We start from the raw sequence: 16,382 nt of genomic DNA on the forward strand, positions 1-16,382 counted from the left end.
TCTGGTCAGATCCCATTTACCTGCTCAAAACTACTTTTGAGTCATTGTATACTTGAACCCAAAATGCCCTGTGGTTACTACCTGGCATGTGGGGACGGGTGGTGTGAGGCAAGGCCACGTGACATTCAAAAGTGGTAAAAGTTGCAAGGCTGATGCTTGTTTTGTGTTCCCTTCTGTCCTCATCTCAATTTTTTTTTTTTTTTTTTTTTTGAGACGGAGTCTTGCTCTGTCGCCCAGGCTGGAGTGCAGTGGCGCAATCTCCGCTCACTGCAAGCTCCGCCTCCCGGGTTCACGCCATTCTCCTGCCTCAGCCTCCCGAGTAGCTGGGACTACAGGCGCCCGCCACCGCACCCGGCTAATTTTTGTATTTTTAGTAGAGACGGGGTTTCACCATGTTAGTCAGGATGGTCTCGATCTCCTGACCTCGTGATCCGCCCGTCTCGGCCTCCCAAAGTGCTGGGATTACAGGCATGAGCCACCGCGCCCGGCCAATTTTTTTTTTTTTTTTTATTTCAGACAGAGTCTCAATCTGTCACTCAGGCTAGAGTGCAGTGGCATGATCTTGGCTCACTGCAACCTCTGCCTCCCAGGTTCAAGCAATTCTCCTGCCTCAGCCTCCCGAGCAGCTGGGATTACAGGTGCAAGCCACCATCCCCGGCTAATTTTTGTCTTTTTAGTAGAGACAGTGTTTCCCATGTTGGCCAGGCTGGAATCTAACTCCTGACCTCTCAGGTGATTTGCCCGCCTTGGCCTCCCAAAGTGCTAGGATTACAGGCATGAGCCACTGCGCCTGGCTTTCAACCAAGTTTCGACAATCATAAACACAGTCATAAAATAAGTATTCCTTACACTTTTCCTCTTGCTGAGGGCTCATCTCACCACACAGACTTTATTCCTTTCTTAGGAGCTGTACTTCTTACTCTGTAGCAATTCTTTTCTCCCAGGGAGAAGCAGGAAGAGCTAGCAAGGAAGCATGCAAGGTTTGTCCTGTCTCTCAACCAAATTATGGAGAAAAAAGCCACCACCACTGTTTACGTAAATGAGACTTATACCCAAATAAACTTGAAGAGAGAAGACCTAGCATTGCAAAAAAAATGTATTCAAGAGGCAGAGGAGCTAATGGAAAAAGAAAGGGCAGAATATCTGGTAAGAAAACAAGAGCTGACTGCACAGGTAAGTGGCATGATTTGTTCTTTAAAATACAATAATGTATAGAATCTGGAGCAGGAAACAGGAAATAATTTATTTGTCCTCAAGGCTGGCAAGCAGCCTCGGTGGTGTCTTCTGTGAACACCCTGGGAAAACGGGATGAGCGGGAGACTCAAGGACACTTCCGCTCTTGGGGAAGACATTTGATTGGTAGCAGCATCTCAGTTCATGGGGAAGAATTTAAGTGACAGAATTTGTAACACTGGGGTGTCCCCTTTGCTTATATGCAGCCATATAGGGACGAGGAATAGGCTACCATCTTATCCAGTTGCCTTTGATAACCCTGAGACTGTGTCTGTATGGACAGGACTAGGGTGTTCCGATAGGGCACCAGCCCAGCCCTGCTGCTCCTGATAAATGAATGAGAGAGAGCAGAGGCCTGCAGTGGGGCCAGGCAGAACTGAGGGCCTTAAAGAGAAAACAATATTTAGAGACCAGCAAATTTGTGAGGGTGGGGAGGGGATAACTACTGCATCTTTTTCTGCCACTGCGGGAGCTGAACTGCCTGCTGTGTCATGTTAATTAAAATTCAACATCAGATCTGTAATGATTTTTTCTTCCTTGTTCTGCTCTGGTTGACTCGGGAGAGGTGGTTTTGATAAGAGGGTGACATCGTTCATTAGGGTCTAACAAGTGGTGGTGTGATAAAATGGTAAGAAGTTTTCCAGGATTACAAGCTGCTCTGTCTTTAATTATTTTGTTTACTCTGTGTTTAGCTGGTTTTATTTCCCATTAAATAACGTGAATTTAGATTCCCAGATAATTTCTTCAATCCTTCCATTGACTCTTCTTATCTGCTTAATACATTGTAAATCTGGTCACCACTGCTGTGGTGATTTACTATGAAATCACTACTGTGACAATTACGTTTATAATTAGTTATTAACAATCATTGTTATTATTGCTCTTATACATTTACTATTTCAATATTCAGTCATTACAGTTTGGCCCTTGCGGCTCATGCTTTTTCCTGTGATACTGCAAAATAAGGAAACCCTTGTTTTTTGGTTTACTTTTTACTTATTACTATACTTGAATTGAATATGTTATACTGTTATACTTAAATTAAATATGAATAAGGAAACCCTTGTTTTTTGGTTTACTTTTTACTTATTACTATACTTGAATTGAATATGTTATACTGTTATACTTAAATTAAATATGAATTAGGTTGACACTGTTTTTAAAAGATTTTCTAAACTTTGTTGTGCTTATAGGCTTTCTAAATTGGTTTCTTATGCTTGTCACTATAGATTAATGAATTTAAAGATATCTGTGAAATAAAGAGAGTGGAGACTTATAAAAAGAAGAAAGAATTGGATAAATTACAAACTAAAATGTCAAAAATAAAAGAAACAGTTACTGTCTCCGCAGCGGTAAGAAACAATAATGTATTTTTAAGCCTTATCTAGGCACCTCAATAAAAAAGGAGTTGATTGTAATGCATCTTCATGTCATGCTGAGAGGATGTTTTCTCCACTTGAACATTTTCTGACACTTTCTTTAAAACGTTATCGTGCAATTGTGGTTTCCCCTTCAGGACTATCATGGGAAGAAGGAAATGTGGAATGCCTTAGATACAAACTGCATTTGATGGGCCAAAATACTGCAAAAATATTGATTTAAAAAAACGTACAGAACTAACCAAATGTATTGATATATATAACATTTCCATGAGATTGCTTCATTTGGTATAACAAAATGAATAACCATGAGCTGAGTCCTTAATTCTGAATGTGGAATACTAGAACCGAGTTTAGGCTCTGTATTGAGTACAGCAACATTAATATGTAAAGGAGACCATTTGTCTATTTAAATTAGAAAATACATCAGAGCTCTGCACTTCTGTTAAAAACATTGTGATAACATTTACTGAAAGGCAACACTGTGAGAAGTATTTTGTGAGGATTATCTTTATTTGAAAGATAAGAAAACATAAGTTTATGGCGGTGACTATAATTGAAGTGGTTAATGTAAATACTACTTGTATGTTATTGAAAACAAAAATGCCTGTTAACTTCTTATCACAATTAATTGAACTGATGAGACTTTAGTATATTTTTTCTATGTGTCTTGAAAAATCACAAGCAAAACTATACTGGTACAACAGTAAAACTGAATATTTTATATGGGGTGGTTCTGCTCATTTTAATTACAATATATCTATTATGATAGCCAATTACAAAGCATTAGTAAAATGAAAATTTTCTCTCAAATATGTATATTTAAAAACGTCATTATCTGTTTTTAAATTTCAACATAGTAAGGAAGCACTAGGCCTACAGGAGAATAGAAAGGCTATATAAAACACATTTTATCTGCATGCCCAAGCTCATATTTCCAGTTTTGGCCTCATAAACCATAAATCAAGCACACCACCAACTAACTTGGGAAAATGAAATATGTGTTCCTTAGCCTGTACTCCGAAGATCTCTAAGCCCAAATTATTTTGAAGGCAGCAGGAGTAAATTTGCCTCCGGGTCCTTCCCCACTCCCCACAATCCAGCCTGCCCACTCTCCTACCCCTCCATCGGTAGATAACAGTTATGGAAACACAGACTTGAGTATCACACAGAGCTGGGTTCAAATCATAGTTCTACAAATGTGAAGTTTCCTCATCTATAAAATGAAGTATTAATATTGCCTACTGCAGAGCGTTTTTGTGGAGATTAAATGAGGTCATGCCGATTAAGTGTTTTATATTTGGTAGTCTGTTGTCATTGTTGTTGGCTGAGGTTAGAAAACAGGATTTTGGCTATAGACTGAGACCACAAGGAATTTCAGATTAACTCTTACATGGGACGTCTCTGCAGCCAGGTAACGTTGATATGATGTTGGCAGAAAAAAATAATAGCATGGGATCCTGAAGGCGGCCTACCTGTCCAGGCAAGGAGGACTGAGGACTAAAGATAACAGATGTCAGGCCTATCAGGCCTTCAGCATGTATCCCTAATTCTGATGATTGATTAGAGGCCTCTCAACATTTGGCTCATTCTGATGGTAGTTCTACGACTCCAGTTAGCTCTGGAACTAGCTATGGGTACTCTAGAGAAAGAAACCGTTTTGAGTAGTTTTTACCCACCTCTCACACCTGGCGTGGTTGAGAGTGCCTCTATTCTCCCCACAGGTATATCTCTGATCCCACATTGCTGTCCAGGGTTAGATGGCATTAAATATTATGTCCATGGTAATTCTGCGTTGGAGAGAAGAGGCATTTGTTTGATCAGCCTTGTCTAAGCTCCATTGTCCCTCCCAAGCTGGAATGCAAACCCAAGGCTGAATAAGTTAGACTTTCCTTTTCTTGACCCCAAAATTACATTGCAAAAATGTCTGTTTCATTATGAATTTTCTCCATCAATTTTCCCTTTTTTTAAATCATAACATTTTTCCCACAGTAGCCAACTATTCCATTTCCTAAATTTAGATTAAATATTAAGAAATAAAAATTCTTTTCAGCACGAACATAGCTATCAAGGGAGACAAAAAACCCAATTTGTTTTGACTTTTAAAAATAATACTCATTTTGGTATCCTGGGATGATAAATGAAGATGATTGTGACAATATGGATTTGTTTAATTTTTTTAAGTGTTAGATGAAGTTAATTCTTGTCTCAAAAGTTTGTAAAAATAGTTTTCACATTCTCACTGCTGTATTTAGCCATCTTCCCCTCTAAATTTTGGGTTTTTCTGATGATTTCAGAATGATTTGTGTCCAAGTTTATTTTATAGAGAAACAATTATAATGATTGATTTTTTTCCTTGAAGGACACTCCCAATGTAAAAGTTGAATATTAAGTGGAATTGAACTGCTGTTATGAATCACTTGGTGATGATTGGATGCCATATTTTTATTTAATTTTTAATAGGTTCTTAGTGATCACAATTTAGAGATAGCACGACTACACGAATCTATAAGGTATTGGGAACAACAGGTCAATGAGCTAAAGAAAGCCCTTGCAATTCTGGAGGCTAAACTGTAAGTGTAATGCTTTATTTTTACCGAAGTGTTTTGAGACATGTTAATATGATATTATAATATAGTTAATATGCTATGTTTTCATTTTTTAAAACATGTCTTTAATTTGACATGAAAATTATATTCTCTCAGTTTACTAAAATATGTGTGGAAGCTTTGTAGAGTCATCTTTTCATTGTGAAATTAACTGATGATCAAGAGAAAAAATTAAAGATGCTGTCAGCGTGGGGAAAGGAAAGGACTCTTTGGAATGTATGTATTATTCTCATTTCAGTTCCGGACTCACTATAAACAAAAATGCCCATGGGGGATGGCATTAGTGGGATGTATCATAGGCTACAACCCATCTAGCCATGCTGTTAGAGTTGTTCTTACTCAAAGGAGACTTGCCAAACTTCCTGAGAAAATAAAGGGAAGCCTCAGGGCAAAAACTGCTACACATGGGACTAGAACCAGAAACAGAAGGAGGTCTTCCATCCATCCAAAGCCTCAGTCTGTGCTTCATTTTGTGAAAGTGTTTTATTCCTCTCTTTATCCGTATACGGTATTCTCTTCGTGGTCAGCACATGGCAATGTCTGCCTGTGCCAAATCCTCTGAATTGACCTGGCACAGGTCCAACAATCTTTAAAGACTGGTCAATACACTCTCTCCCCCGAAAATCCCCAGATTTCATATCAGAATGTGTTTGGCTCACCTTTGATTCCTGATCCAATCATCTCTGCAGAAGAAGATGGAGTCTTATAACATTTCTTCCGGGGACTACTCCAGTGGTTCACTGACAGTTTAAGAAACAAATTGTGGACTGAGAAGATTCCCAAAAGACTAGTAACCTCACATGCAGAATCTTGTTATAACTTGGCTATTTCTATATACATTTGAATATATTGTAATTAAATTATAATAAGTCTTTCAAAACACAATTTGCAGAGTACAATGCTGATCTACCATCATCAGTTTGTAAAGTAGGCAATAATCTTTATCTTCAGTATCAGATTAAAAAATAAGAAAGCTCAATTAATACCACAACTAAAACTAAAAAAACTCTTTATTTTGTGATTCAATAGTATTAGTTTACATATATTTTGAAGAAAAACTAGATGAAAAAGTCATAAGGGAAGATATGGGTACCTCAAATTATTTCTAGCTGTTATTAATAAAAAACTCACTACATTGATGAAATTTTATTTATAAGCAGTCTTCATGTTAGCTAACATGTATGAGGATTCATTGATCTTCCATTTATAGTGATTTATCATTATCTATAATCCCAGCTTTTTAAGAGTTTGGATTCATGTAGAATCTCACCAAAGAAAAGTGCTTTATATTAATGTAGTGATCGAGGATACAAGTTATCCTCCTTTTTATTCAAAAACTTTACTCTTTCTTCTCTATTACCTGAAAAATTAAAAGAAAGTTCCTTTTATTCTATTTTCTTCCTTAGCTGATTTCCTCTGTCTGTGAAGATAGGGGGAGGCAACCTAGTTCCCGCTTGGTGGATTTGAAGAATCAGTGCTGTTTTATAAGATTTCTATAAGAAATTATACAAGAAACTAAAATAATTTGCACGACACATTTTCCTATCAATACTTAACCCTTCATTTTCCTTCATGAAATCTTTAACTTGCAAGCTGGTTAATAGCACTGTTACCTATTTTGAATTCAAAATACTGAGGAAAACAAAATCACTCAACCACGAGTTTAAATTCCATGTATGTTTGGACAAATAAGAGTAACTCAAATGCTCCATAAATCCACAGGAGGCACTGTGGTTTGATCCTTGTTCTTTCTTATCCTTGATATCCAGTGTGATTACACAGATAAAGGTGAATCCAACGCCTACCTTTCTTTTTTTTTTTTTTTTTTTTTTTGAGACAGAGTCTTGCTCTTTCGCCCGGGCTGGAGTGCAGTGGCCAGATCTCAGCTCACTGCAAGCTCCGCCTCCCGGGTTTTACGCCATTCTCCTGCCTCAGCCTCCGGAGTAGCTGGGACTACAGGCGCCCGCCACCTCGCCCGGCTAGTTTTTTGTATTTTTAGTAGAGACGGGGTTTCACCGTGTTAGCCAGGATGGTCTCGATCTCCTGACCTCGTGATCCGCCCGTCTCGGCCTCCCAAAGTGCTGGGATTACAGGCTTGAGCCACCGCGCCCGGCCAACGCCTACCTTTCTAAATCGCTATGGTGTTTCTTTGGCATTCAACTGGTTTTCAGCATATGAGAAATGTGAAAGTTAACTGTTGTATATAAATGACATCCAATTTGTGGCCTAGAGTATATCCTTGCCATTAAAGTATATGAGAGTATGAAGACTATAGATGCTTTTTTGGACTAACATGGTTTCAGAATTGCCACGGTTACCAATGACTTCCATCCCGTTAAACTTTAGTGGTCTAGTCAATTCCTGAAAGTTCTCAAATTCATAATAGAATTTGACAGTTTATCACTTCCATCTTCTTGAAGTACTTCTTTCACTTAGCTTCCTAAATATCATGTTTTCACTGATCACACTGGTTGCTGCTTTTTAGGATCCTTTAATTGTTCCAATTCTTTTTTACGACTCTAAATTTCAAGTTCTCAGTCCTTCACTATTCTCTGCTCATACCCTTCCTATGTGATTTTATTCAGTCTCATGGCTTTAAATACTTTCTTTACCTCAATGACTTGAGCTCTAAATGCAGATACTATATACCTTACTTGACCTCTCCACTTGGAAGATGTCTATTATACATCTCAAACATAACATGTCCTGAACAGACTCTTGAATTCTCACCTTCCTGAAACAGCTCTTCCCACAGTCTTCCATTATCACTTAATGTGGCACTGCCATTTACCTAGTTAGTCCAGCCAAAAGCCCAGAGGCCATCTGCCATTTCTGCTCTCCTCATTACCCAACCCCGACTCAACTCTTACTCCAGCCAAATCCAGAGTCACGCCCTATTGCCTTCATCTTCAAAATACATGCTGAATATGTCTATTTCTTACCACTACCACCACTGTAGCTTTATCCTGAACAGCCATGATCTCTTCTGGACCACCACCAGAGCCTTCTACATGATCTTCCTCCACAGTTGTCTTTCTCCACAAAGTAACCAGAATCATCCCTACAAGATGTCCATAGGTTCATGTTGCTCTTCCGCTTAAATAATCTATTCCTGTTCCTTTCAGAATAAAATCTGAACTTCTAGCCTGACCTTAACACACCACATGATCTGGTTCCAGTCTATGTCTCCAGCCTCACCATCCTTCTTCCTCAAACACACCAAGCTTTTGCCTGCCTCTGTCTTGTCACCTGATGTTTCTTCCACCTGAAAAGCTCTTCCTTCAGATCTTCATGTGGCTGGCTCCATCTTAACATTCAGATCTTTCACAGGTCATCCCAAAAAGGTCTTCCTTGACCACCTGTCTAGAGCTGCATTCTTCCTCTCGGGATCCTTTTATGGTTTAACTTATTTTGTGTTCTTAGGAGCACTTAATAGTATCTGAGATATATTACTTATTTTTTGATAACTTGCTTATCTCCTGATCTCTCCATGGAATGTAGTTTTCATGAGGGTAGCGACCTTGCATATGCTGTATCCCTAGTACCTGAAACATATCTGGCAGCGTATGTGTTCAATAATTGCTTCTTAAGTGAAAGAATAAATAAATGAAATATTAATTCATCAGTTCAAAGGAGTACACATTTTTGCTTATTTTGATAAATATATGCATAAATATGTTATATGGGGAGATGGAGACTGGGACTTTTTGATTTCATAAGTAAATATGACTTTTCTGGAAAGTATGTTCTTATATGAATCTGTTTGGCTTCCTTTGTTCATAGGTGTTTTTTCGCAGATAACAAAGAAAAACTGGATGATACATCTAATGATGAAAAAAATGAATTCCTGAACAAGATAAAACAGGTAAGAAGGCAGAAGTAATGACTTTTAGATTATAATTACATTTCATTTTTAGTTAATATTTAAAATATGTGTGAGAAAGATAGAAGTTTTCAAAAGGATATTTTTCATTGACCAATAATATGGTCGTTTGTAGTAATGTTAAACATTTTATCTCTTCCTAAAGTACTTTAAATATATGAAAGAGCAAAGGTTGGCCACCTACAGAGGAACTGTTTTTTGGTAACTTTTCATGTGAGTACAGGTACGTTAGGAATATCCATGATTAATGGATTAATGGATATTTTTCATGTGAATTATTTAGAAAGTTAGAATCTTCTTGCTGTTGTGTGCTGCACCTGTGAAGTGCAGCAACCTGCTCTACACTTAAGAATATTCTAAATATTATATATCATATCGTGATGGTTAATACTGAGTGTCAACTTGACTAGATCAAAGGATGCAAAGTGTTGATCCTGGGTGTGTCTATGAGGGTGCTGCCAAAGGAGATTAACATTTGAGTCAGTGGGCTGGGAAAAGCAGGCCCACCCTTAATTTGGGTGGGCACCATCTTAATCAGTTCGTGCGGCCAGGATATAAAGCAGGCAGAAAAACGTGGAAAGACTAGACCAGCTTAGCTTCCCAGCCTACATCTTTCTTCCATGCTGGACGCTTCTTGCTCTCGAACATCAGATTCCAGGTTCTTCAGCTTTGGTACTTGGACTGGCTTCCTGGCTCCTCAGCTTGCAGATGGCCTATTGTGGGACCTTGTGATTGTGTGAGTTAATACTCCCTAATAAACTCTCCTTTATATATACATCTATCCTATCAGTTCTGTCCCTCTAGAGAACCCTAATACACATATTATAATATAATATTCTAAATACTTATTTAGAAGTATTTGAGTCAGATTTAGCCCCCAGGAGAATTCACTAGACATTTTTCAAACTTAGGTTTAAAAAAAATCATATCATAAGTAGATAATCATGTGGGTAAACCAAAATTTAGCCTCAAAATATTCAGTGAATCATTCATTATGATAGTGAAAAATTGGAGGTGAGGGTGAATAATACAATTAAAATTCAACAAAAAGGCCTTGATTAAGTAAGTATCAGTATTGCTCATAATATGTTATTGAGTGACAAATACTATATTATAAAACAGTAAGCTGGGCATGGTGGCTCACGCCTGTAATCCCAGCACTTTGGGAGGCCTAGGTGAGTGGATCACCTGGGATTAGGAGTTCGAGATCAGCCTGACCAATATGGTGAAACCCCATTTCTACAAAAGTACAAAAATTAGCTGGGTGTGGTTGTGGGCACCTGTAGTCCCAGCTACTCAGGAGGCTGAGACAGGAAAATTGCTTGAACATGGGGGGCAGAGGCTGCAGTGAGTTGAGATTGCACCACTGCACTCCAGCCTGGGCAACAGAGAAACAACAGCATGTATGATATGATCCCGTTTAATTACTTATATATACAAATACACATATACACTACACATAACTGAAATTCTTCTTGTCCCTTGTATTGAAGGAGATATATCCTTAGTATCTCTTCCCCATACCTCATATGTCCAAACTTAATTTCCTTTCTTTTCTTTTATTCCTTTTTTTTTAGAAACATAGTCTCACTCTATCACCCAGGCTAGAGTGCAGTGGCGTGATCTCAGCTCACTGCAACTTCTGCCTCCTGGGTTCAAGCAATTCTCCTGCCTCAGCCTCCCAAGTGGCTGGGATTACAGGCTTGTGCCATGATACCTGGCTAATTTTTGTATTTTTAATAGAGACAAGGTTTCATCTTGTTGGTCAGGCTAGTCTCGAACTCCTGACCTGAAACAATCCACCCACCAGGCTGGAGTGCAGTGGCACAGTCACAACTCACTACAGCCTCAACCTCCGAGGCGTAGGTGATCCTTCTGCTGCAACCTGCTGAATAACTGAGAACACAGGCACTCACCACCATGCCCAGCTAATTTTTAAATTATTTGCAGAGACAAGGTCTCTTTATGTTGCCCAGGCTGGTCTCAAACTTCTCAGTTCAAGCAGTCCTCCTACCTTGGTCTTCCAGAATGCTGGGCATTACAGGCGTGAGCCACCACCCTTGGCCACACATACTTAATTTTAATCGTTCAGGACTTAGGTCAGGTACACTCTGTCTACATCCGCTATCTTTGTTTTGCCCAAGTCAACCAGGATATAAAATTTACATTTTTCACTAGTTTCTAAAACAAATTTAATTACACTAAGCATTTCATGATCTATTGCAAGCTCTGTTGGAAATTTTAGTAGTCATGGGGAGAAATCCTGTTGCAGAGCACAAAGCCATCTTGTTCACCACCTTTTCTTTCTCTCACAGTTCCTCATCTATCTTCTTGCTGTAGGATACCACCCCACATACAAATTCTTCTGCCTCTTTTACAAAGCCTCTGCACCCATGCCCTGAGGCTCATCAGGGATATCAAAGGCAGCTCCCTCCCAGAAGAATGATTTGTACCAATTAAATGCTTTCCATTTTTGCTTTTGTGAGCTATCACCATTAGAGATGGCTTCCCCTCCGGGCTACTGTGATTCTTTTAGTTGCAAGGATACCTAACAACAGACAGAAACCAGACAAGGTTGGTTTATTGGCTGGTTGGTTGGTTTCAAATTTGTCCTTCATTTTCTGAGCAAAATATTATTTTTCTTCCCATTTATTTCCTACTGCAGAAGCTATTAGATAACTTTCTGACAATAACTCCACATTGTCTAGCCCACATGATTTTCTGAACAGTCTAGGACCCCTAAACTGGCATGGCTTACTTGGTCAAAGAGTTTCCCATTAATCCTTAGCCCTTAGCCAAATTCCATGGTTGTGAGTGAGTGATCACTTCAAAGAGTGCAGGGCTCTGGCCTATTTATTATTTTCACTAGGTAGAAACTATGGGCTCTTAGTGACATCCAATCATAATTCTCATGAGTTATTGGAGGAACATTCAAAGATTGACATTAAACTAAGATTTAACCTTTTTTTCCCAGCCTCTCCACTCCCCCACTGGCCCCTGGCAACCACCATTCTACTCTCTACTTCTGAGTTCAGCTTTTTTTAGATTCTGTGTAAAATTGGGATCATGTAATATTTGTTTTTCTGTACCTGAATTATTTCACTTAACATGATCATGATGTCCTCCAGGTTCATCCATGTTGTCACAAATGACAAGAATTTCTTCTTTTTTAAAGCTGAATATGTTCAATTGTGGATGTGTATACCACATTTTTTTTTAATCCATTCATCTGCTGATGAACACTTAGGTTGATTCTACATCTTAGCCACTCTGAATAGTGCTGCAATGAACATAGAAGTACAGATATCTCTTTACATACTGATTTCATTTCCTTGGGATATATACCAAGCAGCGGCATTGTTGGATTTAACTTCTGTTATTATAAAATATTACACATTACAGAACAATACATAAACCACAAATATACAATATTTATGTACATATTTTTGATGAATATAATTTATTAATTTAATTTAATTTAATTTTATTTTATTTATTTTTTTTTTGAGACAGAGTCTCGCTCTTGTCACCCAGGCTGGAGTGCAGTGGCCGGATCTCAGCTCACTGCGAGCTCCGCCTCCCGGGTTCACGCCATTCTCCTGCCTCAGCCTCCCGAGTAGCTGGGACTACAGGCGCCTGCCACCTCGCCCGGCTAGTTTTTTGTATTTTTAGTAGAGACGGGGTTTCACCGTGTTAGCCAGGATGGTCTCGAACTCCTGACCTCGCGATCCACCCGTCTCGGCCTCCCAAAGTATAATTTATTAATTTTAATGAAGCCAAGTTTATCAATCTTTTTCTTTTTAGTTAATGTTCTCTATATCCTATGCCATGAGAATATTCTCTTCTGTTACCATTGAGAAGCTTTGTTGTTTGACCTTTCCCATTTAATACTATGAACCATCTGGAATTTACGTGTGTGTGCTTTGAGATAGTGGTCAAGATTCGTATTTTTCCATAAGGTTGTCCAGTTAACCAGCACCATTTACTGAAAATACAATCCTTTCCTTCACTCCACTGTGGTCATACTATTGTCATAAATCAAGTGTAGACCATAAATATATATGTGGATTGTTGACTCTATTCATTTGAACTATTCATCTCTCCTCACACTAAAAGAATATTGTCTTAATTAGTACTTTTAAATAAGTTTTTATGGCTAGTGGTATAAATCCTTTACCTTTGTTCTTCCAAATTGTTCCAGCTATTCTTGACCTTTTTAATTTTGTCATGTTCTTCCAAAAAACCTGTCTGGATTTTGATTGGGATTGCATTAAATCTGTAAATCAGTTTGAAAAGGGTTTCACATTTTCACAGTATTGAGGCTTCCAATCCATTAACATGGCATATGTCTTTTGTTTTAGATCTTCTTTGTTCCCTTTGCCATAGCTGTTCAGTTTCACTATGATGTGTCCAAATTTTCTTTTCATTTTTCCTCCTTGGGACTTATTTGACTTCTTAAATCTGAGAATTTCTATTTTTCATATGTCCTGCAAATTTTTCAGCCATTATGTGCTCACCTGTTTCTTTTGTCCTGTTCTCCCTGTATTGCCCAGGCTGGTCTCTAACTCGTGGGCTCAAGTGATCCTCCCACCTCTGCCTCTCAAAGTGCTAGGATTACAGGCACGAGCCACCATGCCAGGGCTACAGAAGATTTTCATTGCTTTTTCTTACAGTGTTGATTTTACTCAAATGTTTAGAAACTATACATATTTATTCATCTTTTAATTGTGCTTTTTTTTTTTTTTTTTCCGAGACAGTATCTTGCTCTATCACTCAGGCTGGAGTACAGTGGCACTATCATGGCTCACTGCAGCCTTGGACCTCCCAGTCTCAAGCAATCCTCCCACCTCAGCCTCCCAAAGTGGTAGAATTACAGGTGTGAGCCACTGGAGCCAGCCTTAATTGTGCATTCTTCCTGTCTCTTCTGTTTACTGAGCCTGCATGTAGTAATTTTGTGGGAGATGCTGGGTGCAATGGTGTGCCTGTGATCCCAGCTACTAAGGAGGCCAAGGTCGGGGGATCATTTGAGCTTAGAAGTTTAAGACCAACCTGAGTGACATAGTGAGATGCTATCTCCAAATAGAAAAAGAAAAAGGAAAAAAAAAAAAGAATTTTGTGGCAAGAGTGGAATGTGTTGATTGGTCTTATACATGGCAGGGAGTGGGAGGGATGTATGTCAGAAAGAGGACCTGTCTTGTCTTAGGTATGGCAATTCTATACCCAATTCTAGACTCCTGGGAATAGTTGCTGCCTGTGGTACTCACCGGTTTGGTTTGGAGGAAATCTCCACTACAGTTGGCTGATTAGTATAAGCGTCAGAAGTAAGGGGATAGTTGAAGCAAATACTCCAGATACAGTTGCTCAATTGGCCACCCCAGGGAATGGCCCAGGGCCTTCTTTTCTTTGTATCCATTATCTCTGACTTTAGGGTGGAGTTCTTTCTGAACCCTTCTACTTTTGCAACAGCCTTTTGGTGCAAGACTTTTTAATGCTAGTGTCAATCTTTTTCTGAGACTCCAGTTGTATGTATGTGATTATTTGTATTAATATATGTATCCTCTACATATCATACCCACTCTAATGTATTTTCTACTTTTTGTCTCCCATTCCTGTATTCTAAGCAGAGTGGTCTTATTTGAATTCTTAATTTTAGTTATTGTATTTTTATTTGATTTTATTTATTTATTTTTTTTGAGATGGAGTCTCGCTCTGTTGCCCAGGCTGGAGTGTGATGGCGCCATCTCAGCTCACTGCAACCTCCACCTCCTGGGTTCAACCAATTCTTCTGCCTCAGCCTCTGGAGTAGCTGGAACTATAGACATGTGCCACCATGCCTGGCTAATTTTTGTATTTTTAGTAGAGATGGGATTTCGCCATGTTGACCAGGCTGATCTCAAAGTCCTGACCTCAGGTGATCCACCTGCCTCAGCCTCCCAAAGTGCTGAGATTACAGGCATGAGCCACCACGCCCAGCTGGTATTGTATTTTTCAACTGGTAATTGTTTGGTACCTTTCAAATCTGCCGTATCACTCATTACCATTTCTAATTCCCTGTCATCATTTTCAAGCATGTCTGATATTTCTTTAATCATAATAAGCATAGTAGTTTTATAGTTCAGTGTCTGATAATTTCAATGTCTTATGTCTTTATGGGTCTGTAGTCTGTTTCCGTAGTGTGTTGTTTCTGCCAGTGTTTGTCCATGCTCTTATTTCCTTCTGTTCCTGGTGGAAAATTGTATACTGGACATTGTACTTGAACAAAAAATGTTTGTGCTATGGTTTGGCTCTGTGTCCCCACCCAAATCTCATCTTGAATTGTACTCCTGTAATTCCCACATGTTGTGGGAGGGACCCGGTGGGAGATAATTTGAATCATGGGGGCAGTTTCCGCCATGCTGTTCTTCTGGTAGTGAATAAGTCTCATGAGATCTGATGGTTTTATCAGGGGTTTCTGCTTTTGCATATTCCTCATTTTCTCTTGCCACCACCATGTAAAAAGTGCCTTTTGCCTCCTGCCATGATTCTGAGGCCTTCCCAGCCATGTGGAACTGTAAGTTCAATTAAATCTCTTTTTCTTCCCAGTTGCGGGTATGTCTTTATCAGCAGTGTGAAAATGGACTAATGCAGTTTGTAAAAACGGTTTGAGGATTAAAATAATGGTGTGTTTCCCAGGAACAGTTTACATTCACTTCTGTCAGATGGGTAGGGTGTTACAAGTTCCCAGCTACCTTAATCCGTGCTAAGCATCCCTGGTGATCAAAGTCAAGTTGGACTTGTTAACTTTCAGTTTACCTTTATCCGGAGGGTGAAGCTCTTTGGAATCCCAGACTAAAATAGTGGAAGGTTTATGTAGGCTCAACACCTGGATGAGCATTACATGTTGGCTTTTGTTCCACGCAAAAAAACCCAAAACTTGGTTTTCAAGTGGTTTCTTCTATGTTAGTAAATGTCTTCAGGGCAAGAGGAACTTTAAGTGCTAACCTTACCACGCTGGATTCTTGCGTTCTCCTAGAATTAGGCCTAGTATTTCCCTATTATCCTTTATTTATTTTTTATATTTTTAGATTCAAGTACGTGTGCAGGTTTGTTACAATGGTATATTGCATAATGCTGAGATTTGGGCTGCTAATGATCCCGTCACCCAAGTTGTGAACATCATACCCAATAGGTAGTTTTTCAACCCTTCCCCACTTCTCTCTTCACCTTTTTGGAGTCCCAAGTGTCTATTGTTCCCATCCTTGTGTCCGTGTGTATCTAATGTTTAGCTCCTACTTATAA

The 16,382-nt window shown here is 39.0% G+C and overlaps 1 protein-coding gene across 1 annotated transcript in view; it reads left to right on the forward strand.

The window, feature by feature from the left end:
• CCDC175 (coiled-coil domain containing 175) overlaps positions 1-16,382 on the forward strand; it is a 60,937-nt gene that overhangs the window by 11,043 nt on the left and 33,512 nt on the right. The window contains exons 5-8 of the mRNA XM_033187865.1: positions 945-1,173; positions 2,463-2,585; positions 5,076-5,185; positions 9,005-9,086. Coding sequence (XP_033043756.1) covers positions 945-1,173; positions 2,463-2,585; positions 5,076-5,185; positions 9,005-9,086 — 544 coding nt within the window. The remainder of the gene's footprint in view (positions 1-944; positions 1,174-2,462; positions 2,586-5,075; positions 5,186-9,004; positions 9,087-16,382) is intronic.

This window comes from Trachypithecus francoisi, unplaced genomic scaffold (assembly GCF_009764315.1).
Source record: "Trachypithecus francoisi isolate TF-2019V2 unplaced genomic scaffold, Tfra_2.0 Lachesis_group3, whole genome shotgun sequence".
NCBI classification, from domain to species: Eukaryota; Metazoa; Chordata; class Mammalia; order Primates; family Cercopithecidae; genus Trachypithecus; species Trachypithecus francoisi.